Genomic DNA, 27,696 nt, shown 5'->3' with positions numbered 1-27,696 from the left:
GAAGTTTGATTGGCTGGTCAACGATCAACCACCGGAGAACTGCCCGCTGTGCGCGCGAGCGGTCCGTGGGCGGGGCAGGGAACTGGGTAGTCCGGGCGCTGTTCAAGAGTCAGCCAATGGCTGACGAGATTCCCTCAGAGGGAAGGCTAGGTCACCAATGGAGGCACGGATATGGCGCTGTGGGAGGGGCTTGAGGGCGAAGCCGTGGTGGAGCCGCGCCTATTAGAGTCGCCCTCACAGTCACGGCCGGCGCCCGTCCAGGATTCATTCATTCTTTTTTTTTTTTCTCCATTCACGGTGCTAGTGAGGCCTAGTCGCGAGCCATGGATCCCACTGTCCCGGTCGCCGGCTTCCTGTACTGGGTGGGCGCGGGCACCGTGGCCTACCTGGCCCTGCGCATCTCCTACTCAGTCTTCATGGCCATCAAGGTCTGGGGCTTAGCTAACGAGACCGGGGTCGGACCGGGGCTCGGCGAATGGGCAGGTGAGTTGGATCCAGCGCCGTCGTCGGCCGCCGCTCGGGGCCCAGCCTGGCCTGTGCGTGTCCAGCCCCGGGCCTGGCGCGTGGCCTCCCCCCGCTCAGCGCCTCTCTCTTTCCCGGGGCTGCTGCGCGCCCTCTCCTTCCCGCGGAGCCATCCTCGCGCTCGGTGGAGAGTTTGTGTTTTCCAAGTCCACGGCGAGCTTTAACTCCGAGGTCTCTTCGGGCCGGACTCCCAAGGACCCGAGCACTTGCACCGAGTCGTCCTCGGTCACATCCCACCCAGCTCGGGTCGCTCCTGAGAGCGTTTTTAGCGCACACGTTTTGGCTTGCGTGGGATACGGGCTGGATGCAAGGTAGTCTCTTGGGCGGTGGGGGCGGGGTAGTGAAGGCCGGGGAAGAGGTGTAGGGACCCGAAATTCCAGAAGTCGTCGTTGCACTTTGGCACCTGAGCTCCCCACTAGCGTACGGCCTACTGCATGTACATTGCAGAGCTGCCTTTACAAAGACAAAAAATAAAATAAATAGTAATAAACATCCTCGAGAAAGGGAAAGTGTTGCGAAGTTAAGGTGGTAGCAACCGGAGTTACTGCTTTCGAAACCGGCGACTGCTACAATAAAATCAGAACTATTTGCAGAAAGTACATTTGTGATGGGGAGATAAGGATTCCCACGAAGGGTAAGCCAAGGAAGTGAGGGCTTCAAAGATGGAGGAGAAAGAACTTGCAAAACTTATCTGCCGGCAAGTTCTGCCCGAGTTAGTTTTGTTCTGACGTTCTTCGGGTTTTCTTTCCTTTTGCCGTCCCACCTCCTTTTAAATTTTTTAAACCAAGTGATTGCTTAAGGTTTCTTGTGGTCGAGCTTTGGTCGCATTGATTTATTTTGTTGCTTTTATGAATAAGTGTTCCCTTTACGAAGCATTTTGTTGAATTTGGGCATGGTTGGGAGTTCAGACGACGCTTACGTAAAATACAAGCTCAATGTTGCTCTGTTCTTTGCCGTCTTCACTCAAAACCATATAAGCAATTCAGGGAAAAGTTAAGTTTGGAGACCTCATCTCACGTCTACCTAGTCAGTTCCACCTTAGAGCCCCTGGTGGAACAGGGTAGAACTGCCCCTGTTTTTTCGGAGACGTTAACTTTTACATAAAGCTTCGCTTTTCTCCCACGTTTTGCGACACTAATGTAGAATATTGAGAGAAAACTTCCCAGGTAGAAAGGGATTTATTTGTAAGAACTCTGCCCGCGGTCTGAGGCAAATGTTAACCTACTCCATTTTCACAATCATCTGTTACCTTTGGATAGTCTTTGGAAGAGACATGGAGGGCTTAACTTGATGATAATCCAGTTTCAGAATTGCTCACATTTTCATCCTCAGAGCTGGACACTTGTCTGGATTTTTGTAAAAGTTACACAAGCCAGGATGGAATTTTATAGTTTGCAAACGAAGCGTTCATATTAATAATACCTTTGAAAAACAATCTGAAATTGGCCTTACTGGGGTTAAGAGCTCAAAAGGGCTTTGGAGCCTATCTTATACCCTGGGAACTGCACTGTTATTTTGATTGAAGGCAGACTTTTGAATGGACATGTGCGCTGTAGCGTGATATTTCTGGAAGCTTTGCAGCCTAGTGGATACGTTTTAGAACCAAGTAACTTGGATTGTCGCCGTTGGCAGCCACAAGCTGTGTTGCCGTGTACTAAAACTCTGGAAAGTGACTGAGGTTGCTTCCCAAAGCAAAAGGTTTTCCTGGTGGCATGATGATTACATGTGTTGCCAGCCTCAAGGTCAGCAGCTCAAAACCACCAGCCGTGCCACAGGAGAAAAAGGAGGCTCTCCACTCCCCTCAAGAGTCACAGTCTCGGCTACCCACAGGGGCAGTTGTACCCTGGCTTATAGGGGCGCTATGAGTAAGTATCAACTCCATAGCAGCGAGTGGTTTTTTTTTTCAGTTTTGTGTTTCTCACGTGGGTTGAGTGAATGGATTGAGTGGCTTCTTGGAACATCACCTGCTCCTTATGAACATTCAGGAAACTCCAGTATTAGGTGTGGCAATCTGTTCTGACTGATAAGATGATGTTGATCACAGTAGACATTGCACGAGCAGTGTGTCAAAGAAAGTGGGAGGACGGAGGAGCAAAGAAACTTGTCATGAAAGTTGGGGTACTGAGCTAGCTCACTCAGCACATCAGTTCCCAGGAGGGTAGTGTGTGTGCTTCACTGGAAGGAGCGCTTCAGATTAGAGCTGGCAGGACTACCTTACTAATTTTGGGCCAGAGGCTGCATCAGGCAGGAGAAGCCAGGTGCAGCTGGGGCTTCTAACCCCAAAACTTGTCTGGGGCTTGGAGGAAAACCCCAAAAGGAAGGTTAGCTGGGTTAGAAATGCACCCTCTACTCTCCTGGAGCTGGAAGATCTCACCACCAACCTTTGCGCCCCCATTTCTCCCTTTTGTCTTCCATACTTCCCTTTTCTCTGCAACACTAACCAGCATGCTTAGCAGTCAAACCCTGAGCCTTGGGAGTCTGAAATCTGGGTTTCAGTCCTGGCTCCTCTGCTCACTAACATTGAGTAAGGTGGTGCTTTGCAGTCTCTTACCTCATCTGAACAGTGGGAATAATACCCATGGCCAGGTCATAGGGAGGCTGTAAAAAGTATGTAAAGTAGATTGTTCAGGGGTGGGCCCTAAAAGCGTTTAATAATTTCTTGTTCTTGTGGTAGCATCATCTGAGTTGATTGCCGGGATTTGGCGGATGAGAAAACTTACTCCCTAGATAACCTGAAGTGACTATTACTACGACTGTAACTGAGAACGCAGAGCCTCCAAATGAGTTTAATTTTGGATGAATTGAACTGGGGGTCATTTATTTCTTTCCACTTCAGAGACATTTATTGAGAGATTTCGATAGTGAAGCTTATCCATTCAGAATATGTGGGAGAGTGGATTCAAATGGATCAATATCAACGCTATTGAATGTTATTTCTAGGTAAGGATCCTTTTTTTGGTTGCTCTTTAATGGTAAACCCTTGATTTTATTTTCTTTTTATCCCTGGAGCAAACAAACAAACAAACAAACATTCAAGCAATTTGCATGCGTGTCTTCTGGGATAGGCTGAGATTAAGACTGGGGAGGCAGGCTCAGACCTTTGCTGTCTGTCCCTGTCAACCACCGGTCTTAGTCCAGTAAGCTCAAACCCAACCCATTGCCATCAAATTGATTCCACCTCAGAGCGACCCTCTCCATAGGACAGAATCAAACTGCCCCATGCGGTTTCTTACTCTGTGATGTTCCTTCAAGCAGATAGACACCTCTTTCTTCTGCCGCAGAGCAACTGGCTGCTTAGGGACATCCGACCTCTTGGCCAGCAGCGGAGTGCTTACCCACCGAAGCAGCATGTTTCTTTATAGTCCAACGAGCCTAGTCTCCTGAACAAATCGCTGTGGTAGGGAGAAAAGGGGTCTGGGGTTCTGTGAGTGCTTATGCGGGAAGGACCAAGAGGACCTTCTGTGGAGAAGTGATGAGGTTGACACCTGGAAGGGTGTGAGCCAGCGGCGGGGTGGGGGGGAGGGGAGTGGCAGAAAGCCGCAGAGAAGAGAACCTTCTCTACCCGGGGAACAACAACGGCTCGGTTCCTGTGGTAGGAGCGAGCAGGGTCCGAAACAAAGCGTCCGTGACTGGGCCTGATGGGAATGCAGAGCGAGGAAGGGACCAGTACACAGGGACCCCCGGGTTCTTGGGGAGGGAGGGAGAGGCTGAAACAGAAGTGGGACACGGTTGGGTGTGCATCTTGAAATGGGACTTCTGGTTTCCGTGCTCTCCCAGAGCTGTTGCTTACCCTCTTTGAGAAAAACATTGTCACCAAAGTAATACTCCCAGTCAGCAGCCTGCCCACCCACCCCTTTTTAAGTGAATTCATATTTTATAGTAAGGGAGGCCTCATTTGTGTACGCCCTGGTAATCGTCCTCAAAGACGGGTTCCCCTTAAGGGGGGTGGGGTGGGATCTAATCAGTGAGGTATGAACAGCTCTCCTATCCCCGGGGACTGAGTGACAGAGTGGTTAAGCACACCTGAAACTGGGTGACTGCTTTCTCAAGGTAACATGGGAATCCACAGGGCGATCGGTGAGAAGTCTACCACGAAGCCTTATGGGGAGTGCTTTGTTTTCCTCACGAATTCTGTCTTATGTTACTTGCCTTATTGCCAACTGGACATTCCAGGGAGCCACCCCAGTTTCCGAAAAGGTACCTTTAACATCATCACTAAGGGAAGTTATTTTTATTTAGAGAAGCTAGTCCTTGGAGTAGGGGCAGGAAGAATAGGCTAGGAAATTGATTATTGTAAACAGTTAGTGCATTCCAAGAATATGATATTGGAAAATAGAGTCACTAAGGAGCCTTGGTGGTGTGGGTGGTGGATTACATGGTGGGCTGCTATCCACACGTCCAGTGGTTCAAACCCAGCAGCCGCACCAAGGGTGAAAGATGAGCAGATTCAGCTTTGGAAACCCACAGTCAGCTCTGCTCTGTCCCACAGGGTCCCCGTCAGTTGGAAGCAGGTAGATGGCAGGGAAGCGGTTTGGGAATGTAGCTAACAGAAAGGGATTGACTTTGGAGTCAGGTGGCTAAGTTTTGCTCCTCACCAAGTTTTTGCTCTTGGGCCACCATAGTCAACCTCTGAACTTAATTTTCCTCATCCATTGAATGGGGGTGATGCTTCTCAGGCATACTGTGACAATGAAATGAGATATGCCATATTTCAGACAATCTTCTGTTTGTACCAGTTATTCATATTCGATGAGAAGGACTTGTTGAACTAAGAAATGATTGTAGTTCAGCAGAGACGCTATTGAGAGTCTCGAGTTCGCCAGAGAATCCCATGGTTTGTGGAAAGATTTACTCAGTGGATCCTCTCCACCTGGTTACGTGTGTGACCCACGACACCTCCAGTGCTCCTTTGCCATTCCAGGATCAGCCTTGGTCCTGGTGGTGTAATGGATTAAGCGCTGGACGGCCAACCATAAGTTCTGTAGTTTAAATCCCCCGACTGCTCCCGGGAGAAAGAGAAGCCTGCCTGCTCCTGTCCCGATTTACAGCTTAGAAAGCCCATGGGAGTAGTTTGACTTCGCCCTGATGGGATCACCATGCGTGACGTCAACTAGATGATGGTGGGCCATGCGTGGGTCTGCTTGCTTCCATCGAGGCCCCCGTAGTCCACTGAAAAAACCAAAGCAACCTCACTGTCTAGTTGATGCCAACTTACTGTGACCCTACAGGACTGGGTACAACTGTCCCTGTTATGAGTGTCTGAGACTTAATGTTTTATGGGAGTAGAATTTTTGTATTGGGCATTGTTGTTGTGTTGTAAAATAATATGCATACCTTGTTTCTTTCTTGTTCATGTAAAACATTATATTGGGCTTTCGGTAAAAGCTTGCCCAGCAAACCAGGCTCCTACGGAGCAGTGTCTACACGATCAGTTCAGTGATAGTAGTGATGTATTTCTCAGCGTGTCAGCGTTTCACATTTTTTTCTGTTCTGATTGTTGCATTTCCAGTTGTCTGGGCTCTCTGCCCCCTTGCCTTCTTGGCTTGAGCCCCTGTTGACCTCTGGACTCCTCATTGACACCATGGCAATGAGCTTGCAGTTTTGTTTCAAAGCCCTCAAGTGACACAGCCCTGTTGTTGGTAGGTTGAAATCAGCATTTCAACCTGTAGCGGCCTCAAGGTGACAGAGTAGAACTGTGTCTTAGGGTGTTGGTGACGGCAGCCTCTTCAGCCTTTCTCCCATGGAACTTCTGGGTGGGTTCAAGCTGCCAGCCTTCTAGCCAGCAACGTAAGCATTGCCCCTAGTTCGACACACCAGTCCGAAAAACTGGAATTTAGTTTAGTGTGGTTAGACCCCGGGTAGTTACTCAGTTAAACCACATCCAGCAGGGCCACTCTCTTCGTTTTTGAAAGTGTATAGTACAGTGAGAGCCAAAAGGTGCCCTTGAGTAGCTTTGGAAACATGCTCACCTTTCTTATCTACGACATTAGGAAGCTACTAACATAGGGAACCAGCCACGCCACTGAAGTTAGTCAAAATTTAAATATCAGTAGGCATTGGGTAGTATTTTTATAAATAGAGCCCAAATCTTCTTTTATATTTTTAATTTATTTAAAAAAAATTTTAAAAAACAATTTATTGGGGCTCATACAACTCTTATCACAATCCATACATATACATACATACATCAATTGTATAAAGCACATCCATACATTCCCTACCCCAATCATTCTCAAAGCATTTGCTCTCCACTTAAGCCCTTTGCATCAGGTCCTCTTTTTTTTCCCCTCCCTCCCCTCTCCCCCCTCCCTCATGTGCCCTTGGTAATTTATACATCATTATTTTGTCATATCTTGCCCTATCCGGAGTCTCCCTTCCCCCCTTCTCTGCTGTCCCTCTCCCAGGGAAGAGGTCACATGTGGATCCTTGTAATCAGTTCCCCCTTCCCAACCCACTCACCCTACACTCTCCCAGCATGGGCCCTCACACCCTTGGTCCTGAAGGTATCATCCACCCTAGATTCCCTGTACCTCCAGCCCTCATATGTACCAGTGTACAGCCTCTGCCCTATCCAGCCCTGCAAGGTAGAATTCGGATCATGGTAGTTGGGGGGAGGAAGCATCCAGGATCTGGGGGAAAGCTGTGTTCTTCATCGGTACTACCTCGCACCCTAATTAACCCATCTCCTCTCCTAAACCCCTCTATGAGGGGATCTCCATTGGCCGACACTTGGGCCTTAGGTCTCCACTCTGTACTTCCCCCTTCATTTAATATGGTGTATATATATATATATATATATATATATACACACACACACACATATATACACATATACACACATACATACACACACATATATCTTTTTTTTTTTTTGCATGATGCCTTATACCTGGTCCCTTGGCACCTCGAGCCCAAATCTTCTTTATAACAATTGTTCCAAATCAGTTTTCTTTCAAATGAAAGATTTCCAATTAAAGAGTCAGTGACATCTTGCTAACATGGACTACTAGGTAAGACAGAGCTGTACTATTGAAAAATGAAGTTTTTGGTGTAGGCTGACTAAAGTATAGTTTTTCTACTTGAAAGTCTGAGGAGGAAGAGGGGGAGGGGGAGGAAGAAGGGGGAGGAGTAGGAAGAGGAGGAGGAGGGGGAGGAGGAGGAAGCTACCCCCTTCTAGGGTGCTTTAATTTTTGGAACGGTTGCCGCCATCCAACCGAATTCCTGGGAAACCCTCTTTCATAGTAAAGATGTTTAAATAGTCAAGGTAGATAGCTTGAAAGGTAGCCCTAGAGCATTAAACTACATGGCTTATTTGTTTTATGGAAAGAGGTGCATCCTACAGTTGGTACCAGTCCTAAACAGTGTAGTCAGCCATTTCATGGGAAAGAACAAAGACTAAGTCTTCAGGAAGCCGAGGGGAATAAGGACCTAACAAGCACGTTGGAGGAGATATGCCTGATAGCTTCAGCCAGCTCCTCAGGGAAGAAGTGTTCAAGATCGGTCGGTTAGTCGGTGGCACAGGGCGGAAGGTGGCGCGTGCATCTGAAGCAGTGGTTTAAAAGCAGTGGAGTGATGAAGGGTAGTAGACTCTGCCAGTCGAGGCCAAGAGACGTGGCATGAAGGAATTGATGAGCGGAAGATCAGCAGGGGCAACGGTGAGGATGCTGTTAAGAAAGAGGCTGTCTTTCTCACACACTCCTGGTCATGAAGAGGACGTTCTAGCGAGAGCCTCCAGTCCCTTACAGAAATGATCCCCAAAAGCACCATGATGCCATGCCTACCCTGTATACTCTGCCTGCCCATGATGCCCAGGGGACTGGGATACAAGCGTGGTGGGTCGACCCAAGGTCTCGCCTGCAGTCTCAGCTGCGTGTATGCTTCAAACTAGAGTATGCTGCTACCACTGAATGCCAAGGAAATGTCTTCGTGTAGATATTCCCCTCTGGATGGCCAGGACATGTTAAGAGTATCTTTTGGAAATGTAAATAGCAGTTTTAAAGTTCCCTTTCTATTCCGAAGAGGTAGAAAACGCATTCTCTCGATTGGTTTCATTGGAATGACCGGCGTTGACCGCTCACAACCAAGCAAACTCCCCACAGAAACATCACCAATCTCGCTGTAGGGCTAGCGGAGCTGCGGCCCTCTCAGCTGTGTGCCTCCAGTAAACAAGCCCCCGCTAATCTTGCACCCCCGGTCTTGTAGTTTTGCTGTGGAGCAGAGGACTGCTGCTTGTCTGCGGGTCGCGGATCATAACTTAGATCGCCTGTCCTGCGAAGGAGGTGATGATCTCTCTCTGGATAATGGTTAGACAAGCCCATTCTCACACTGTGAGGCAGAGGAGGCAGAATTAATGAGATGTTCCAGGAATGATGACATCATCATTTACAAAACGCCTTTGCTTCAGTTCCCAAATGATTTCCCAACAACGTTCTCAAACAGCTTGCATTGGCTTTGTCATTTCCACATGATCTGTACAGACGGACAGATCCGAGGGATATGCGGTGATCGCTACAAGGGTTACCCAGCTAGAAAAAAATGTCAGAAGAAATCGAATCTGGGTTTCCTGGCTCCAGGCTCTTTGCACTCTTAATTTACAACCAAAGTGCCCTGCATGGGGCAGTTTAAGGCGTTGGGAGATGAACTTCACAAGAGCTCATCGTTCACAGAGTTCCTCAAATGCTTGGAACCGGAAGGTCTAATGTACGCCATGGCCATGGCCGCGCTGCCCAAATTCCTGTGGACCACAGGACTCAACTGAGTGCTGGATCAAAATATGGATCCCGGATCTACTGTCAAAACGGGACGGTAGCTGCGTGACACATCACAGGAAGGGTCTATGCTATTGGGAATACAGTTATGGGAGGGGGTGATCTAGGGGTATCCACATAATAGGAAGAGGAGGGATTGGGGGTATACATGTGGTGGTAAGATGGGTGGATGGCAGCCTAACTTTGGCCTGTTCCCTGGCTCAACTGATAGAGACCATTATCGGTTGGGTGTGAACTCCACCTATAGGAACCAAGCTAATGGGCTCAAGCCCCCACCCCTGTGGTGTGGGGAGACAGTAGTCTGGCAGGGACTGCCTTCAGGGAACATGCCTGTGAGCATCTGACCTCCCCCCACCTCTACCATTTGTCTTCCATTGCTTCTGTCTCTTGTTGTCTCAGGTACGTGTTAGAGCTCCCTGCTGCATCCTAGATTGTGGGTGCTCATCAAGAAGGGAGGGAGAGGGAGGGAAAAAAGGAAAATGAACTGATTCCAGGAACCCAAGTGGAAGGCGAATCTTGAGAATGATGAGGGCAACGAATGTATAAGTGTGCTTTACTCAATTGATGTATGTATGGATTGTGATAAGAGTTGTATGAGCCCCAATAAAATGATTTATTAAAGAAAAAGAACCTTTGGGCTGAAAGAATGTTGCTCCACAGGTGATTTTTCTTTCTGGATGGGCATGACACCCCCTCTCCTCTGGGATGGCTTGTTTTAAGCCCCAAGAGATGGCACCTTCAGGTATCATTCATCTTATTTGCATGGCTTCCTATTCCTATAGCGATTGTCCCTGTATCTCAGAGACATTTTGTTAGATCTCTCTGGGTCTTTGGCTCCCGCACAAGAAAGAATTCACGCCGAAGCCTGGCTTGTGATCTAAGTGAGTTAATTAATGAGTTAGAAGTTTCAGGTTTTACGCGGCACCCATAGGATTTCTCCCGACCATGCAGCCTGGCAGAGACTGCTCGGTGTCACGCAAAGATCTTTCTCCCAAGTTCTCCTCCAAAGACCTCTCTCCCTCTGGGCTCCTGCCATTTCAAGGATTCCAGGGGGAGACATGGTGAACGACCCCAGATCGACCCCATTGGCTGAATTGCATTCACCTGGCGCAGGTGGGCCGATCCAGGTTTAATGTCCACCCATGCCCACCGTGGGAAAACCTAGGCCTCTGAGCATGTGCAGTGTGCTTGGCTCTGTTGGGCATGCATCAATGGACATCCCATCCCTGCCTATCTGCCTAATAATTTCTACCCTGTCCTATAGGGTCGCTATGAGTCAGCATCAGCTTGATGGTGGTAGGTTTGGGTTTTTGTTTTTTTTAAGGGCCATTTTTTTTAGGGCCTGGGGTATTTTTTTGATCCCCACAAAGGTGCCATGCACCTAAATTTCATTATTAGTAAGCTGTCCAGTCTCCTTGGGGGTCCCCAAGCAGCTTGCATTTGCATAACTCTTCCTAGTCATATAGTGGGAGTTACAGAGACTGATGAGAACAATGGTTCTCACCCTTCCTCATGCCGCGACCCTTTCATACAGTTCCTCATGTTGTGGTGACCCCCAACCATAAAATTATTCTGTTGCTACTTCATAACTGTACTTTTGCTACTGTCATGAATCAGGCAACTCCTGTGAAAGGGTCATTTGATCCCCAAAGGGGTCGTAACCCACAGGTTGAGAACTGCTGGACAAGAAGGACCAGATAAAGTATTTCACTACAACACACTTACTGAATCAAAGCTTCGAAGAACAGAGCCCAGGAAACTTAAAAAAAAAAAGATGATCACTTAAAGATCATGCATATTGAGAGACTTGGACTATAGTAAATGTAAGAAGGTATTGTATAGATTCATGTTTATTGTGAAATTAATATAAATGGTACCTATTGATGATCAAAGCAAGGATGTTACTTTGAGGAATAAGTGCACCTGACTCAAGTAGTGGTATTTTCCATCACCTCAGGTGCATGTGAAAGTTGGACATTAGATTAGGAAGACCAGAGAAGGATCAATGCCTTTGAATTATGGTGATAGAGAAGAATAGTTAACAAATCTGTTCTGAAAGAAGTACAGTCAGAAGGCTCTGTGGAAGCAAGGAAACTGAGACTTCATCTCACATCCTTCGCACATGTCAGGAGAGACCAGTCCCTGGAGAAGGACATCATGCTGGTAAAGTGGAGGGACAGCCAAAAAGAGGAGCACCCTCCATGAGAGGCACTAACAATGGGCTCAGACATCAGAACAACGGTGAGGGTGGAACAGTACTGTTTGGTTGGGTGGGGCCTAGAGTTGTTATGGGTTGGAACCCCCTGGCGGGCACCTAACAACAGCAATCTTGAGGATGCTTTTGAAAGCCCTCTAGACTGAAGAGGATGTTCCAAGTACTTGGGTTGGTTTTTTGTTGTTGGTGTTTAAGTCCATCAAATGATGAGGGTAGAGCCAGCTGGACTGTGGTTCAGCCAGAAGGAATTTACATTTCACTTGGCTGCCTGGATGGCCTTTAGTGCTTGAACAGTATCACTGGGTCGCTCATTCATAAACTAATCCTTCATTACATGCTCACTAGGCCTCAGTCACTGTGTGACTTTTTTACAGGACTGCCTCTAGCCAGAGGCCATTCATTCCTTCAACAGCTCCTTAAATGGGAAAAGTGCAAGTGCTGCAGGGCACTGGCAATTCCTGAGGAAATAGCATTTCACCCACTGTATATGCTCGAATAGAAGCCCACTCGAATATCAACCGAGGCACCCAATTTTACTACAAAAATTGCATTCAAAATGTGCTGAAAAACTTGACATATACATGAGTATATACAGTAATATGTGGGATTAAAGAAGTAGAAGGAAGACACTGCTGCTAATAAGGGTAATCGGACATGTTGTTGTTACTATTATTGTTAGTGCTGGCCAGTCAGTTCCAACTCATAGTGACCCCAGATGCAACAGAACAAAACACTGCCCAGTCCTGCACTGTCTTCATTGTTAGTGCCATGTTTGGGCCATTGTTGCTGCCACTGTTTCTGTCTGTCTCGAAGAGGGCTGTGCTCTTTTTCAGTGACCCTCCTCTACTTTACCCAGCATTGCAGCCTTTAGCAATTATTTAAAAGTTTACGTTGTGCTAGAGATTTGTCTCAATATGTGAGTTAATTTCCTTAATCCTCAATCCAATGAAGTAGGTTCTCTTACTACTTGTTACGAAAAGAAAGCTAATATACAGAGATTTCCGGTAACTGGATGAAAATTAGACTGCTCTGGAAGTGAGGGAGGGACCATAGTTTATGGTCTGAAATTCTCAGTAGACATTCTGCTAAACTCCATTGAAGAATTAAAGATAGACAGGTGACGGGTTTGGAGAAAATGGGAGCATCTTAAACAGAGGGAACCCCACCCTGGGTGGAGACTGCGTGGCAAGTGACAATATTTCAGGGACTTTCTCAAAAGACAGGACAGCCAGGGCTGTGCATCCTGGGGGAAGAATAGCTAGAGATAAGACCAGAGATGTCAAGGATCCCCAAGGTCATAGTAAGCAGGCTGTTTATCCCGAAATAGTGGGAAGTCAGTGAACGCTGTTAGGAAGTCAGGTGTCTAGATCAAAGTTATATTTTGCAAAGTTCATGCATTTTGGAGACTGGATGTTGAAGGAGCAACACAAGAAGTCAGGGGACCAGTTAAAGACTGGTACGGTCAGACAGGTGACCCAGGCATTGGATTCAGGCAGTAGGGACAAGGACTGAGAGAGAGAGGTAGGGGGGGGGAGCCATGAGCCCCTATCATAAGTGGGCTGTGGGGTGAGGAAGAGACAAAGTCCAGAAAGATTGTGAGATGTAGGGCTCTGGGTATATACTGGTACTTGTCACTGAATTTGAACAAAAAGTGAGGCAACAAGGTCCAAGGGGGAAAATAATGAACCTGATTTCTGACGGGCTCTGTGTCAATGTCAGATAATCTTACCAGAGATTAGCACCAGCCTGAGCCCAAACTCCCAAGTTCCGTAGCTGTGTCCTTTGGCTCAGCAATTGGTTAAGAGTTGCCTTATGTGACAGCCTCTGTTTTGTTGCCAGCAGCAGCGTCTGGCACCTTAGCACGAGTATTTGGGAAAGGGAGAATGTGACTTGGAGCAGTTGCGAGGAGTCCTTGTTGCGTGCTTTGGTGTGGTTGATGGGCGCTGCTGGAGGGGGGCTGGCTTCTTCAGAAGGGCAGCGTTCTGATCTCACCCTCCCAGGTTCTGGTTTTTTTGGCCTCTTTAACTGTGGAATCTTCGGTGGGCCATTTTTCTTGTTTGTCAAAGGTGTTTAAAATTACCCACTTGCTCTATCTTCAGTGTCAAGGGTCTCTGAGGTCATTTTTGGAAGCACTGCAAATGTGTGAAGCATTTATGCACATGCAAGCTATTGCGCCCATCTTCTCCCCTTCCGTTCTCATTAGAAACCTCAAAATAGAATTGCCCCTTTAGTTGATGAAATCATTTGTGGGAGGTTCAGATTACTCTAGCGATTTATTTCGGGATCCCTTGTCACTTTGTCGTGATCAACACCGGAGTCAATTATCTAATCGATGTCAATTTTAGAATGCATTTAAAGGTTGATTTTTTTAAAACAACTTTGTTGATAAAAGCCAGGTTTCTGAATTAGAAGTTAACATGTATAGCAGCTACAGTTAGGTATACTGGATTATGGATATAGTCAAACTATTGTTAATGAAGTGTCATTTAAACTATGTTATAATTGAAAGACTTTTGTAGCTTGACATGACTGTTTGAAGTCACATTATTGTATTATAATCCTTATTATAAGAGATGATTATTAAGTGCCTGTCATTTCTCACTCAATACCCCACTGTTTCTGTCTCAGTCTCTAAGATAGTTTTTTCTTCTTTAGTTAACGGTTTCTAGTGTTCTCATCTTTATTTAAGGTAGAGGCTGATGAAGTATGGTGTCTTCGGATGGATGATGGCAAGACTTGTTCTCTGTCATGCACTTTGGACACATTATGGGGAGAGACCCGCCCCTGGAGAAGGCCAGCATGCTTGGTAACGTAGAGAAGTAGCGGGTCAGCGAACAGAGGAAGATGCTCAATGCGATGGATTGACACAGTGGTTGCAACAACGGGCTCAGGCATAATGAATGTGATGGTTGTGAGGACAGGGCAGGGTGTTATTCCTTTGTACAGGGGCTCGCTATGTGTGGGAGCTGATTCCATGACCCCTAACAACCACATAGCAAAAGCAAAGGAGCCCTGGGTAAGTGCTTGTCTGCTAACAGGGAAGCTGGCAGTTTGGACCCACCACCAGTTCAGCAGGAGGAAAGACCTGGCAATTGCTCCCGTAAAGATTTCAGGTCCTGAAGAGAATCAACTTGGCAGCACACAGCACCAACATGGCACCCGTATCATCTTTGAAATGAGAACAGAGGGAGGATGGGGGAGGGAGGGGGAAAATGAGCTGATACCAAGGACTCAAGTGGAAAGGAAATGTTTTGGGAATGATGAGGGCAACAAATGTACAGATGTGCTTGACATCATGGATGGATGTGTGGATTGGGATAAGAATTGTACGAGCCCTCAATAAAATGATAAAAAAAAAAAAGAAGTAGAACATATTCCAGGATGCATTTTGAATCTACCTTTGAAAAATACAGCTAATGTGGAGTATCACCCTCCACATTCGTAGGGGTCCAAGGGTTGGTTGTGGAATTAAGGGACAAACTTAAAGAGACATCAGACAAGGTAAAACCTGCAAGTGCTTACATCCGGGGATGACCATGGCTTCAGGAGCCAGAGCTGCACAGAGAGAGTGAATATATTTCTAACCAAGGCTTATTACACGTTAGGGGCATGCTAGTCCCCTAATTACAGGTAACCACATACATAACAGGAAGGGGTTGTACAAAGGCATACGTGTGACAGGAAGGCAACACATGACAAGATAGGCTCTAGCGCAGCAGTTCTCAACCTGTGGGTTGCGACCCCTTGGGTGGGGGGTGTTGAACTACCCTGTCACAGGGGCCGCCCGATTTATAACAGTAGCAAAATGACAATTATGAAGTAGCAAAGAAAAGAATTTTAGGGTTGGGGTTTCCACCTCATAAGAAACTGCATTAAAGGGTCACAGCATTAGGAAGCTTGAGAACCACTGGTTTACAGGAAGAAGTTAAGATGGTATTAAAGGCATTAGCAAAAAAGGGCCCGGGAACTGAAATGTCCCAACAAGCTCTTTAAAGTGTTAAAGAGCAAATATATAATTTTGAGAACCAAGGTGTTCCTGACCCAAGCCATACGGTATTTTCAATGGCCTCATCTGCATGTGAAGGTTGGACACTGAATAAGGATGACCACAGAGGAATGGATGCATCTGAATTACCGGGCTGCAGAGAATATGGGAAGTACCGTGGGGCGCCAGAACCAACAAGCCTTTCTTGGAAGAAGTGTATCCTGAATGTTTCTCAGAAGGGAGGAAGGCGAGACTTTGCCTCGTGTGCTGTGGACACGTTACCAGGAGAGGCCCAGTCCCTGAAAAAGGACATTGTGCATAGTGAAATGGAAGGGCAATATTAAAATAGGAAGACTGCTGAGGAGATGGATTGACGCAGTGGCTACAACTGGGCTGAAACAAACAATTGTCAGGATGCTGCAGGACTGGGCAGTGTTTCACTCTGTTGTCCCAGGGTCACTATGAGTCACAGCAACAATATCCAGGACCTTGGAATGGGATCCCTTCCCATTGTTAGGAATGGTAGCTGGGCACCTTCTAGTTCTTCTCGTCTCAAAGTAGTAAAGACCTGTGTTCCTTTGATCCATCAGCCCGTAGGACTAATTGTTTTCAATGTTTATGACTTTTCTTTCCTCTGGATAATGAGTGAGAGACCAATTGTTCCTTAGATGGCTGCTTAGGAGCCCTTGTGGCTCAGTGGTTATGAATTTGACTGCAATCCGAAAGGAAAGGTCTGCTCTTCAAAACCACAGCTGCTCCTTGGGAGAAAGATGGGGCTTTCTACTCTTGTAAACAGTTACAGTCTCAGAAATCCAGGACAGTTCTACCCTGTCCTATTAGGTTGTTATGAGTCAGCACGACTCGGTGGCAGTGGGTTGGGTTGAGTAGATTTGCTGTGTTTGTGTTAAAGTATGAATTTATCTCTTGCACTTTACTCTGATCTAATGCACAAGAGGTGATTCCCACACTATCACTGCAGGGTGAGTACATTTGGGCAATTGTAACAGATCCAGTTGGTTTCCTATTGACAGATCCTGATAATGTGTAAATATTGGATCACTGCACACTTTATGGAGGTTGACTCCCTGATTGGCCCCAGGAGCCAAATAAGGATTTGCATATAGAAGCAACAAAGCCCACATGGAACAATCAGACCAGCCTGTGTGATCACGAGGTGTTGATAGGGTGAGGTACCAGGCATCAAAGAACAAAAAATTATATCATTGTGAATGAGGGGGAGTATGGAGGGGACACCTAAAGCCCATCTGTAGGCAACTGGACATCCCTTACAGAAGGGTCTCCGGGAGGAGAAGAGCCAGTCAGGGTACAATGTAGCAATGATAAAACATACAACTTTCCTCGTTCTTCAGTGTCCCGTCTCCCCCCCCCCCCCATTATCATGATCCCAATTCTACCTTACGAATCCGGCTAGACCAGAGGATGTACACTGGTACAGATAGGAACTGCAAACACGGAATCCAGGACAGATGATCCCTTCAGGACCAGTGGTGTGGTGTGAGTGGCGATACTGGGAGGGTGGATGTAGGGTGGGTTCGAAAGGGGGAACCGATTACAAGGATCTACATATAACCTCCTCCCTGGGGGACGGACAACAGAAAAGTGGGTGAAGGGAGACATTGGACAGTGCAAGATATGACAAGATAATAATTTGTAAATTATCAGAGGTTCATGAGGGTGGGGGAGCGGGGAGAGAGGGGAAAAATGAGCTGATACCAGGAGCTTGAGTGGAGCGCAGATGTTTTGAGAATGATGAGGGCAATGAATATACAAATGTGCTTGACACGATGGATGGATGGATTGTGATGAGTTGTATGAGCCCCTAATAAAATGATTAAAAAATGATTTGTGAGCTTCTCTTGGTGGTTCCTTTCCCCTTGATGTGGTTGGTGTGGAAATGAGCATGTGTCAGACCTTGAGCAGAGGCAGGAGGGTAGGGTGTTGTTCTGTGAAGGTGGGCCATTTGGGTTCATGAGGTAGGTTGAGGTAGCTCAGGGAAATGGACCCTGCGTTTTATCCCAGGCACCGATGTAGCCGTGGAGTTGTTAGGTCCTCGTGCTGCAGATTTCCCCAATGCAATGCATCTTTGATCTCTTGACCGCTGCCTCCGTGAGCATCAGTGGTGCACCCACGCCAGATACCATCCTTTACAACTGCAGACTCTTCTCCTTCGATCATGATGCTACCTTTTGGTCTAGTTGTGAGGAGTTTTGCCCTTTACCTTGAGTGGTAATCCACACTGAAGGCTGTGGTCCCTGGATCTTCATCAGCAAGTGGCGAGGAGTGGTAAGAAGAAACAGGAAGCAAGGTGGATGGATGGTAGAGAAGAACCGGGGCAGCACAGATGGGAAGGTTGGGTCCAGGCTGCTTTCTGGAGGGTGGCTGGGAGAGACTGACTCCATTGAACAGAGCCCTGACCAGTGTTTTCTCTTCATTGCCAGTATACTGACCGTGCTCTGCTCCCTTGCTGCCTCTGGTAAATCTTCCACATGAACTTGTACCAACTTCCAGAGCATTGCCTGGAATGCTTTTCTTTCTTTCTTTCTTTCTTTCTTTCTTTCTTTCTTTCTTTCTTTCTTTCTTTCTTTCTTTCTTTCTTTCTTTCTCTCTCTCTTCCTTTCTTCCTTCCTTCCTTCCTTCCTTCCTTCCTTCCTCCCTCCCTCCCTCCCTCCCTCCCTCCCTTCCTTCCTTCCTTCCTTTCTTTCATCATTTTATTGGGATTCATACAACTCTTATCACAATCCACACATACATCCATTGTGTCAAGCACATTTGTACATTTGTTGCCATCATCATTCTCAAAACATTTGCCTTCTACTTGAGCCCTTGTATCAGCTCCTCATTTGGAATGCTCTTCTTATAAGTAGCTTTGCTTTGAAGTCAGCAGGGCTGGGAGCTGTCCTCTTCCTTCCCCTAGGACTTCAGAGAGCTTCTGAGTTTGCTTCCTGTTGAACTTTGTAGTCCATCACTGAGATTTCAGGATTTGGGGCGAATCGGTTTTAAAATAGCATAAATAATTATTTAAGTATGCATGCTATTTTGATGACCATTTTGGAGACATAACGTTATTTTGCTAATTTTCTTTCCTTGGACTGTTTATAACAAACATAGCCAAGCTATGCTAGTTTGTCCATTGACCTAATAGATGATGCCCTGGTAATATCAAGAGGGACTTGACACCTTGCACATGATTTTTAACGTAAAGTAAAGCCTAGGAAGCTTCCCAGAAAGTTAGCCTGGTAACGCTTTCTGTTTTTAAAAATAATGTTAAAAACAGAGTATGCCACAGGTTCTCTGCACCCTGTGAGCATGTATTCCTGTGTCTGGAAATGCAGGCTTTAGGGGCCTCTTTCCCCATCTTTGTCCTGAACATAATGAACAAACCACCTGGCACTGTGCCCTGAGGATTAGGTTTCTAAAGAGCAAGCAGCCTGGAATGAGTTGCTAAATAGCACCCCCTGTTGGTTTATGTGCAAAGTAAAACAAAATTTAGAACAATGTTTGCTGAGTGGATGCTTTCTTTCCTCGTAGAAGCACTGGGTGATTCAACACCACAGCTATGGGAAGATGTCATCCTGGGCCGGTAGTAGCTGGAAGCACTATTGTTGAAAAAGAGAATGCCTATATGCAGATCCCCGTTAGTTACTGTGCACCTGAAGTGGGTCATTGCCACCCTTGTGTTATTACATCCCTTTGTTTTCTGCCTCATCTTTTATCTTTACAGACAGTGGTGCTTGAAGCATATATTTTCTTCTTAGGTGTAAGTCCAAAATCAGTCATTTCCTTTCGTAGTAATTTTCAAGGATAAAAGAGAAATGAAATCCAGAAAAATTCCCGCAACATCCTTTCTTTCCAATCACAGTTTTAACTTTGTTCCTCACCCATAGTTTTTCTGGAACTAGGGAACAAACACATACGGGGGAGAGCTGTGCTTTCCCTCCAGTGGAGGCTGTGCAGGACCGTTAGAGACCAGCTGAGGAGCCGCAGAGAGTCAGAGGGAGGGGTGTAGCTCCACCAGGTGGGAGCCAACCTGCCCAACTATTTTGCACGCGACTGCCAGTGGTCGTCATGACCCCGCGGGCTCACCTTCATGAGTCTGTTGAAGGTCCAGAGAGAGATGGGTAGCCATGCTTTGACTCGGTTGCCTTTAACAAAGTCATTAATGCAGAACTCCACTGTGTTTTCTCCCGTCTCTAATGGCGGCGTCAGTTTATGAAACATTAGACAAGCCTAGGCAGAGTTGAAGTAGGAGGTAGTTTCTTTTTCCCTCTTTCTCTTCCTCTTCTTCTTAGAATGAACTCAGATGTTGACTTTCATTTCAAATTGTGAAAGACAACAGAAAACCTCACATTAATTTAATGCATCTTGTGGCTGAGAATGTGCTGCGTACACAAAGCATTTGGAAAATTGTGACCGGGCCACTGTTGGGCCCCCTTTTCTGAATAGTAAGGCCCGTTGTCTTATGCTGTGGCTGCTGAACTGAGTGAACATTCAGTCTCTCTCTGAGGGCCAACTGGATCACTCCACTCCACTGAAGCTGCAACTGATGGGAGAGTACTTTTGTGTTGGGTAGAGATCTGGAGACACACTTTCACGAAAGAACTGCCATGTGTGCAGTTTCAGAGCAGTACACACTTCTATGTGCCTGACAAAAACCAGAGCCGCCTCCTCGAAAATAACGTTAAATAAAATAACAGTACAGTTGTCTACCAGTTCGAGAAGAGCTGCTTTTTTGATCTTCATTGGTGGGTGTACATATGTCAACTTCTCGTACATCTTCAAGTGATTCCTAAAATGTAGGCATAGGTAGGATCATTCAAAGTAGAACAATGCAGCTTTGGGTTTTCTAAATGATCCTGTGGTAAAGAGTTAAGGGCCATAGATGGTACCTGTCACTTGACCCATCGTTTGCAAGGCTACATAAATATCTTGCCGAGACACTGCCAAACCTTACCACTAAACAACCAAACCCCCAAACAACCCAAACTGTGCCCTCTTAGTGTGACATGTTGTGCTTTTGAGGCAAAATTGTGGTGGTGTGATTTAAGTTCTTACACATTTTTTTTACCATTACCAGAATTTCAATTGTAAATAATGAATTTATGATCTAATTAATTCTGAACTCTAGTAACTGACTCTAGAGGGTGCTGATGAACACCAGAGGTTTGTTAAAGGTTTACATGAAAAACAATCTCCTAAAGTTAAGTTTCGCTTGGATTTTAATCTAGTACTTGAAAATAAGCACATATCTTGCCCTTTAAAGAAGGCCAGGAGCACAAGTAGTTGCGCGCGCGCGCACTTGTGTGTTTAACCTGGCTAAACGATTTACCACTTCACATTGTCAAGGAACCCTGGTGGCGTAGTGGCTGTAAGTTGGGAAGCTAATCTCAAAGGTCAAAACCACCAGCCAGGAGACTTTCTACTCCAGTGAAGACTTACAGTCTCACAAAGTCACAGGGGCAGTCCCCCCTCTCCTATAAGATCACTTTGAGCAGGCAGTGACTTGCTTGCATTGATTTTCATTTGATACCTTTGGAGATTCCATTACATTTGTGGATTTCTGGAAACTTGCTTTTGAAAGCTTGTTGAATGTTTCAAAAGAAAAAAAAAAGTATTTCTGCAAAAATCTGAATTCTAGATATATCTGTGTCTTTTAAATTCAGTTATAGTTATATTCGCAGATATAATTATTTTCATTTTAGATCTGTGCTCCCCAGATTTTAATGTGACATGTATGCTCATACATTTTTAATAGAGTACTTTAAAACGATAGTGAAGTAAACCCCCAAACTCAACTCACTGCCATTGAATCAATGCTGATTTACAGCGACTCCCCTGTGGGTGTCCCAATGATGCAACTGTTTACAGGAATGAAAAGGCCTGGTCTTTCTCTCAAGTTGCTGCTGGTGGTTACAAACTGCCGACCATGCGGTCCGCAGCCCAGTGTATAACCACTACACTACCAGGTGCCTTAAAACTAGAGTCAAGGGTATTAATTTGATGAGGACGATCCAATTGTAAAAGCTTTTTTAGAAAAGAATAGCCCTTTTGATGGTGATGTTCAAGATGTACATTAAGGTAAAGGTCTTTGGTAGAGATAGAGGGAGAAGAGTTTTCAGAGAATGATTTTTTTTTAAACTGAAAGGTAGTTTATTATTTCATACAGTTAATACTTAAATAAGGGCAATAAAAGGCAGACAAAACTAGATTGTGTTATAAGAGCTTTAAAATATTAATGAAAATTAAATAATACCAGATAAAAACAATAAAACTGATATTTCCATATTGCTTCTTGATTGGCATCTTCACTTGCATTATATTTTTGCTTTTATTCAAGCATCATCGGCTTTATTTGTGATTTGTTTTAAACCATTGTTTCACTGTAGGAATAGTATACTATTCTTGAGAGATAGGCCAATTAGACAATAGTCATTTTGTTGGATATATTACAAACAAGTGACTTCTCTGAATATATGTTTATCTTTTTCTCTTTGTTTAAAAAATTATTAAATCATTTTATTGGGGGCTCTTACAGCTCTTATAATAATCCATACGTCAATTGTATCACGCACATTTGTACATATGTTGCCGTCATCATTTCTAAAACATTTTCTTTCAATTTGAGTCCTTGGAATCAGCTCCTATTTTCCCCCTCCCTTTCCACCCTCCCACCTTAGTGAACTCTTGATAATTTATAAATTATTTTAATTTTCATATTTTACACCATCCTCTGTCTCCCTTCACCCACATTTGTGTTGTTTGTCGTACCCCCCTACCCTGGAGGACAAAGTTGTACATTGATCATTGCAATCAGTTCCCCCTTTTTCCCCATTCCACTCCCACCTTACCCCTACCCTCATGGTATCACTACTCTCATTATTAGGCTTTAGAGGTTTACCTGTCCTGGGTTCTGTGGGTGAAGAGGACCTACCTGTACCAGGGTACGTCCTCTGGTCTAGCCAGATTAGTAAGGTAGAACTGAGGTCATGATAGGGAGGAGGGGAGGAAGCATTAAAGAACTAGAAGAATGAGTGTTTTGTCATCAGCGAGTGAATTTGAATGTAGGTCTTTGCATTCCGACAACTTCTGGAAAAGTTATCTCCTTCCCCCCCCACTGACTAGCCCTCTATAACAGGAGCCCTGGTGGTGTGGTGGTTACGTATCAGGCTGCGATCTGCAAAGTCAGTAGTTAAAAACAACCAGCCACAGAGCAGGCTTTCGACTCTGTAAAGAGTTACAGTCTCCGACAATCACAAGGGCCCTGCGACCCTGTCCTGTTGGGTAACTGAGTTGACATGGACTCAATGGCACTGTGCTTAGCTTTCTTTCTTCTGAGCCTCCGCCTAACATTTCTTCAGAAAAGGCCACTGTTTTTAGTCTGGAAAGCAGGACGCGATGGCAGGTGGTTCTCATAATTTGCTAGGAAAACTGACGGGGCTTCAAAACATTTTGTGGAAAAAATAGAATGAAAAGATAATAGAATTTTCCCAGGAACTCCTTGAAGGCCCCTTTGGATGTGTTTTGTGTAAGACAGTGTTGTCTAATCGAATTTCTGTTGATAAAATCATCCTGTGTCTGTGCTCTACAGTTGGGTAGCCACAAGTACGTGTGGCCATTGGACACTTGATTTGTGGCTCGGCCCCCTGAGGAACTGAGGTTTTCATTGCATGTGATTTCCAGGTAAAGTGAAATGAATAGCATTGGGCTGCTTACTGTCGGGTTGGCAGTGAGGACCACAGCTGCTCTGTGGGAGAGAGGTGAGGCTTTCGATGTCCATAAAGAGATACTGTCTCAGAAGCCCGCAGGGCAGCTCTGCCCTGCTCTTCACGGTCCCTGTGTGTTGCAGTGGCCTCCATGGCAGGGAGTTTGAGTTTTGGTTTTGGTGTGACCCGTGGCTTCTGTGCTAGGCGAGAGGTGTCTCGGGCACCGAATGATAACATAGGCTGTGACGTGTTTGCATTCAGTCCTCTTCAATTTTATAATTCTGCACAAGGCGTTAGAATATGTAAACACCTTGTTTTCAAATAACCACATTCACATGCAAAGTAGAGGACTTGCATCTGGAAAATCTGTAAGTCTGCGTGTGTCTAGAACCTCTGGGACTCATTTAGGACCCACAGATTAAGTTGGGTCTGCCCTGTGGGCAGGCTTCAAGCCCTCAGGTCCCTGTGGATGTGTGTTGCTTTGTTAAGTGCCATCAAGTTGGCTCTAGCCCATAGCAACCTTGTGCACAACCGAATAAAACTCCGCCCGGTCTTGAACCAGCCTCACTGTTGTTCCTGTGCTTGAGCCCATTGTTGCAACCTCAGTGTTGTCCATCTCCTTGCCTCCCTGGCCCTCTGCCAAACATGATGCCCTACTCCAGGGACTAGTGTCTCCTGGCAACATGTCCAAAGTAGGTAAGACAGAGTCTCTGCATCCTTGCTTCTAATGATGCAAGATCCTGCTTCTAGAGATCCAGGCTGTGCAGATGGCTTTGTCCTCTTGGCAGGCCATGGTACTTACAGTATTCTTCCCAGCACCACAATTCAAATGCATCAATGCGTCTTCTTCCTCCTCGATTCCGCGTCCAACCTAGTCCTCAAAGTAACATCCTTGCTTTTCAATACTCTAAAGAGGTCTTGTGCAGCAGATTGACCGGATGTAAGCCGTCTTTTGAGCCCTTGCCCGCTGCCAGTTGTGAGCATCGGGTCTTCCTTACAGTGAGTTTCATCCACACGGAAGGCTGCATTCCTTGATCTTCACCGCATGTGCTTCAAGTCCTCACTTTTCAGCAAGCGAGGTAGTGTCATTTGCATATCGCAGATTGTTAATAGGGCTTCCTCCAATCCTGATGCCACATTCTTCTTCATATAAGTTAGCTTCTCTGAATATTTGCGTAGCATACAGGCTGATAAGAGGATACATCCTTGACGCACTCCTTTCCTGATTTTAAACCATGCAGTGTTCCCTTGTTCTGTTCACGCAGCCGCCACTTGATCCAGGTACAAGTTCCGCATGAGCAGAATGGAGTGTTCTGGAATTCCCATTCTTCTCAGAGTTATCCATAGTTTGTTATCCACACAGTCGAATGCCTTGGTGTAGTCAATAAAACACAAGTGAGCATTTTCTAGTGTTCTCTTCTTTCAGCCAAGTTCCATCTGACACCAACAGGTGGTTGGTTGTTCGTGTGTGTGTAAATATGTGCTTTTGAGTTAAAATATAGATTCACCAGATATGACTCCCACCACTGCCAACGAGTCCATTCGGACCCAGCAACCCTGTAGGGCAGAGTGGAACCGGCCCTGTGGGCTCCTGAGACTGTCACTCATTACAAGAGTAGAAACCTCTTTTTTTCTTCCTCAGAGTGGTTGGTGGTTTCGATCCTGCTGACCTGGCAGTTAGCAGCCTAACATGTAACCAACCCACTCCGTCACCAGACAGAATTATAAAATACAGTGACTGATTAAAACAAAACAGAGCAAAACAAGAACAATAGCAAACCAGATTTTCTACACAGCTGAGTAGGAATTTTATTTGGCAATTGATATGATTTTCTATGTCCTTAAGTATAGAAAATCTTCCTACTTTGAGGGTAAACTTGACTTGGATTGAGGTAGCTTACAAAATAATTCTAAAATGTTGCCTGATGCTTTGTAGTTTTCTAGGCAGTGGCAATTTGATCTTTCCCATAGATTATCAGCCCTATTTTATAGGCACTGAGGCATTCTTTTTTAAGTTTTAGATTTATTCATTCAACAAACATTATTGATCCCTTATTACATGTAGATGCCGACACCAGCAATGGAAGGAGCTTTCCTGCCCCAGAGGGACTAACAATCTAGTGGAGGCAATTAAACAAGGGAGCAAGAAATTATGATCTAGTCTACTCAGCACTGTGTCCTGTGCCTGCAAAGGATACTATGGGAGAGCAAAGACAAGCACCTGTAGTGGGGCTGGGAGATGGCGGGGCAGAGGGGCATCTCTCAGGTGAAGTCCCCCAGGTGAAGAAGAGGGGAAGGGCATGCTAGGAAGAGGAGCCAGCAGGGCCAAAGGTGTGTTCTAAATCGGGAACACTTCTAATGCCCAGAAGATACCTTATGATACAGGTGCACAGAATTTGCTAGTGGTTTTATATCATCTTGACCTTGTTTTTTTTTTTTTTTTAGCTCAGTCTGAAGAAGAGCTATGCTAAAAATAGCTTCGGTACAGTGATCAAGCACCCAAGCAACAATTTCAAGGAGAAAACTAAAGAGTAGGTTTAGTTTTTTGGCAGACCCTAACTTACAGTAGTGATGTGCTAATTGTAAATGATTTTTATTCATTACAGCAGATCTTTCCAGTTCTCTTTTGGTTTTCCGTGTTAGAATATGAACTCTGTTTCACTGCTATTTTCCCAGGGCCTAGACCAGTGCCTGGCATATATGAGACAGACTCAGGAATGAATCTCAGTGTTATGCTGAAAGTCAACACGAGTGCTTAAAGGTTTTAAAAGTGTGTCTTTAAAAATTTTAAGAACTTAGACATTGCTATTATTCAAACAGACTCTTCCCCGTTGTCCTAGTTACCTCTTCTTATATAATGAGCCTCCCCAAAAGTTAGTGACTTACACATTTTAAAAGAGGCATTTTCTTGCTCATAGTTTTGTGTGTCAGTAACTAGGGCAGGGGTTTGTGGAGAAGACTCCGCTCTACTTCATGAGCTATTTGCTGGGGTGCAGCCCCGCTAGGGCTGAAGGATTCCAATAGCCTCACCTCCATGTGTGAGAACTCAGTGCTAGCTGTTGCCTGGGTACCCTCCATTCTCCCGCCGTGACTCCTCCACCTGGGCTGTGACCGTTCCACAAGTGAGCTAAGTGGAACGTCTGTACATGACTAACTAAGATTGTCCCAGGAAGGTAGACACCGTCGTTGCATAGTTTCTTATGGCCTTGTCTTGAAAGTCATTCACAGTGTTACTCTTACCACATCCTGCAGGTTAAAGCAAGTGACAGGACCAGCCCAGATTTCATGTGAGGGAAAGGGATGCACTTCTCCATGTTGGGTGCCACTTGGTCGACTTTAACACCTAGCAAGCCTATTGAACAGAGTAGAATTGCCCGTAGGGTCCCCAAGGCCAACATTTTTATGGGAACCGATGGTCAGGTCTTTGCTTGGGTAGAGCAACTGGTGAGTTCACACTACCAACCGTTCAGACCACCAGGACTTCTGACCTTTGATGCGGGAATGGCAAATTCTCAACGCAGAGAAGCCTGGGATGGGAGAGAATCACTTAATTTGATAACCTTTTACCAGTTGGAGAGACTGACCTAAACCCTCTGCTTCTTCTAAATTCTGCTAGAAAATTAGACAGTTTCTTCCTTAATTTTGCATGGGGTCATCCACCTAGCGGGCTCAACTCAATGGCAACGGGTTCTTAGACTTATTTCTTCCTGCTTTTCATCAAACATTGCACAAAGAAGCATTAGCACTTTTAATCATCTGCCCAGAAATCATTTTAGTCAGATTCACGCATATCTTAAGTAGCCAATCATTGACATGATGGCAGGCAACGGTCCACCACTGGGGCCCGAGTCACTTTTTCTCCACTCCTTCCCAAAGCGCCTTCTCACAAGTCTTCAGATCTTGCTAATTTCCGACTCACCACCTTTCCAGCCGCTGCCTGCCACGAGGTCCCCAAACCAGTGCCGTGTCTTTTAGGTTCTTGCCTAGTTATCCACTTCCGTTGCGGTGTACTCTAAAACATACATGCTTCCGATCATAGTCATGTCATGCTTCACATCTGTACGTGTCTAGAACCTGGGCAGGCTCACTTGCACTGTACACACTCAGTGAAGATGGCCTAGCTGCTGGTAGAGAATTCAAAATAGGACCCTACTCATGGGTCTGGGACCTCGGCCCTGCTTTTGGAGGATTGCTAGGGCCGGGGAAATCCAAGATGCCTTACTCATCACTGGTGCCTTGGGGTCCTCTGGTACCTGGCCTCTTATTCAGCAGTTTGAGCTGGACTTCCTTCTGTGACTGTGAGGTCTTACATGCCTGAAGACACAAAACAAGTTGGTCAGCTCTATCCAAGGGGAGGGAAAGATATCCTCTCCTGGTAGGAGAATGGCAAGTGGACATCACAAAAGGACATGCATTGTGGGAAAGATTGTTTTGGCCAACTTTGGGCTAATCTGCCAATTAATCTAAATTTAGGAGATGACCGGC

At 45.8% G+C, this 27,696-nt stretch overlaps 1 protein-coding gene across 1 annotated transcript in view; it reads left to right on the top strand.

Moving 5' to 3' along the window:
- Nucleotides 1-223: 223 nt before the first annotated feature.
- The window catches only part of HSD17B12 (hydroxysteroid 17-beta dehydrogenase 12), a 176,529-nt gene continuing 149,056 nt past the window's right edge, over nucleotides 224-27,696 (top strand). The window contains exon 1 of the mRNA XM_075545856.1: nucleotides 224-483. Within this exon, the coding sequence (XP_075401971.1) occupies nucleotides 324-483 (160 nt within the window). The 5' untranslated portion in view covers nucleotides 224-323. The remainder of the gene's footprint in view (nucleotides 484-27,696) is intronic.

Source organism: Tenrec ecaudatus, chromosome 4 (genome assembly GCF_050624435.1).
Source record: "Tenrec ecaudatus isolate mTenEca1 chromosome 4, mTenEca1.hap1, whole genome shotgun sequence".
Classification (NCBI taxonomy): Eukaryota; Metazoa; Chordata; class Mammalia; order Afrosoricida; family Tenrecidae; genus Tenrec; species Tenrec ecaudatus.
The sequence above is the reverse complement of the archived record's forward strand: the minus strand, read 5'-3'. Positions and strand labels throughout refer to the sequence as shown.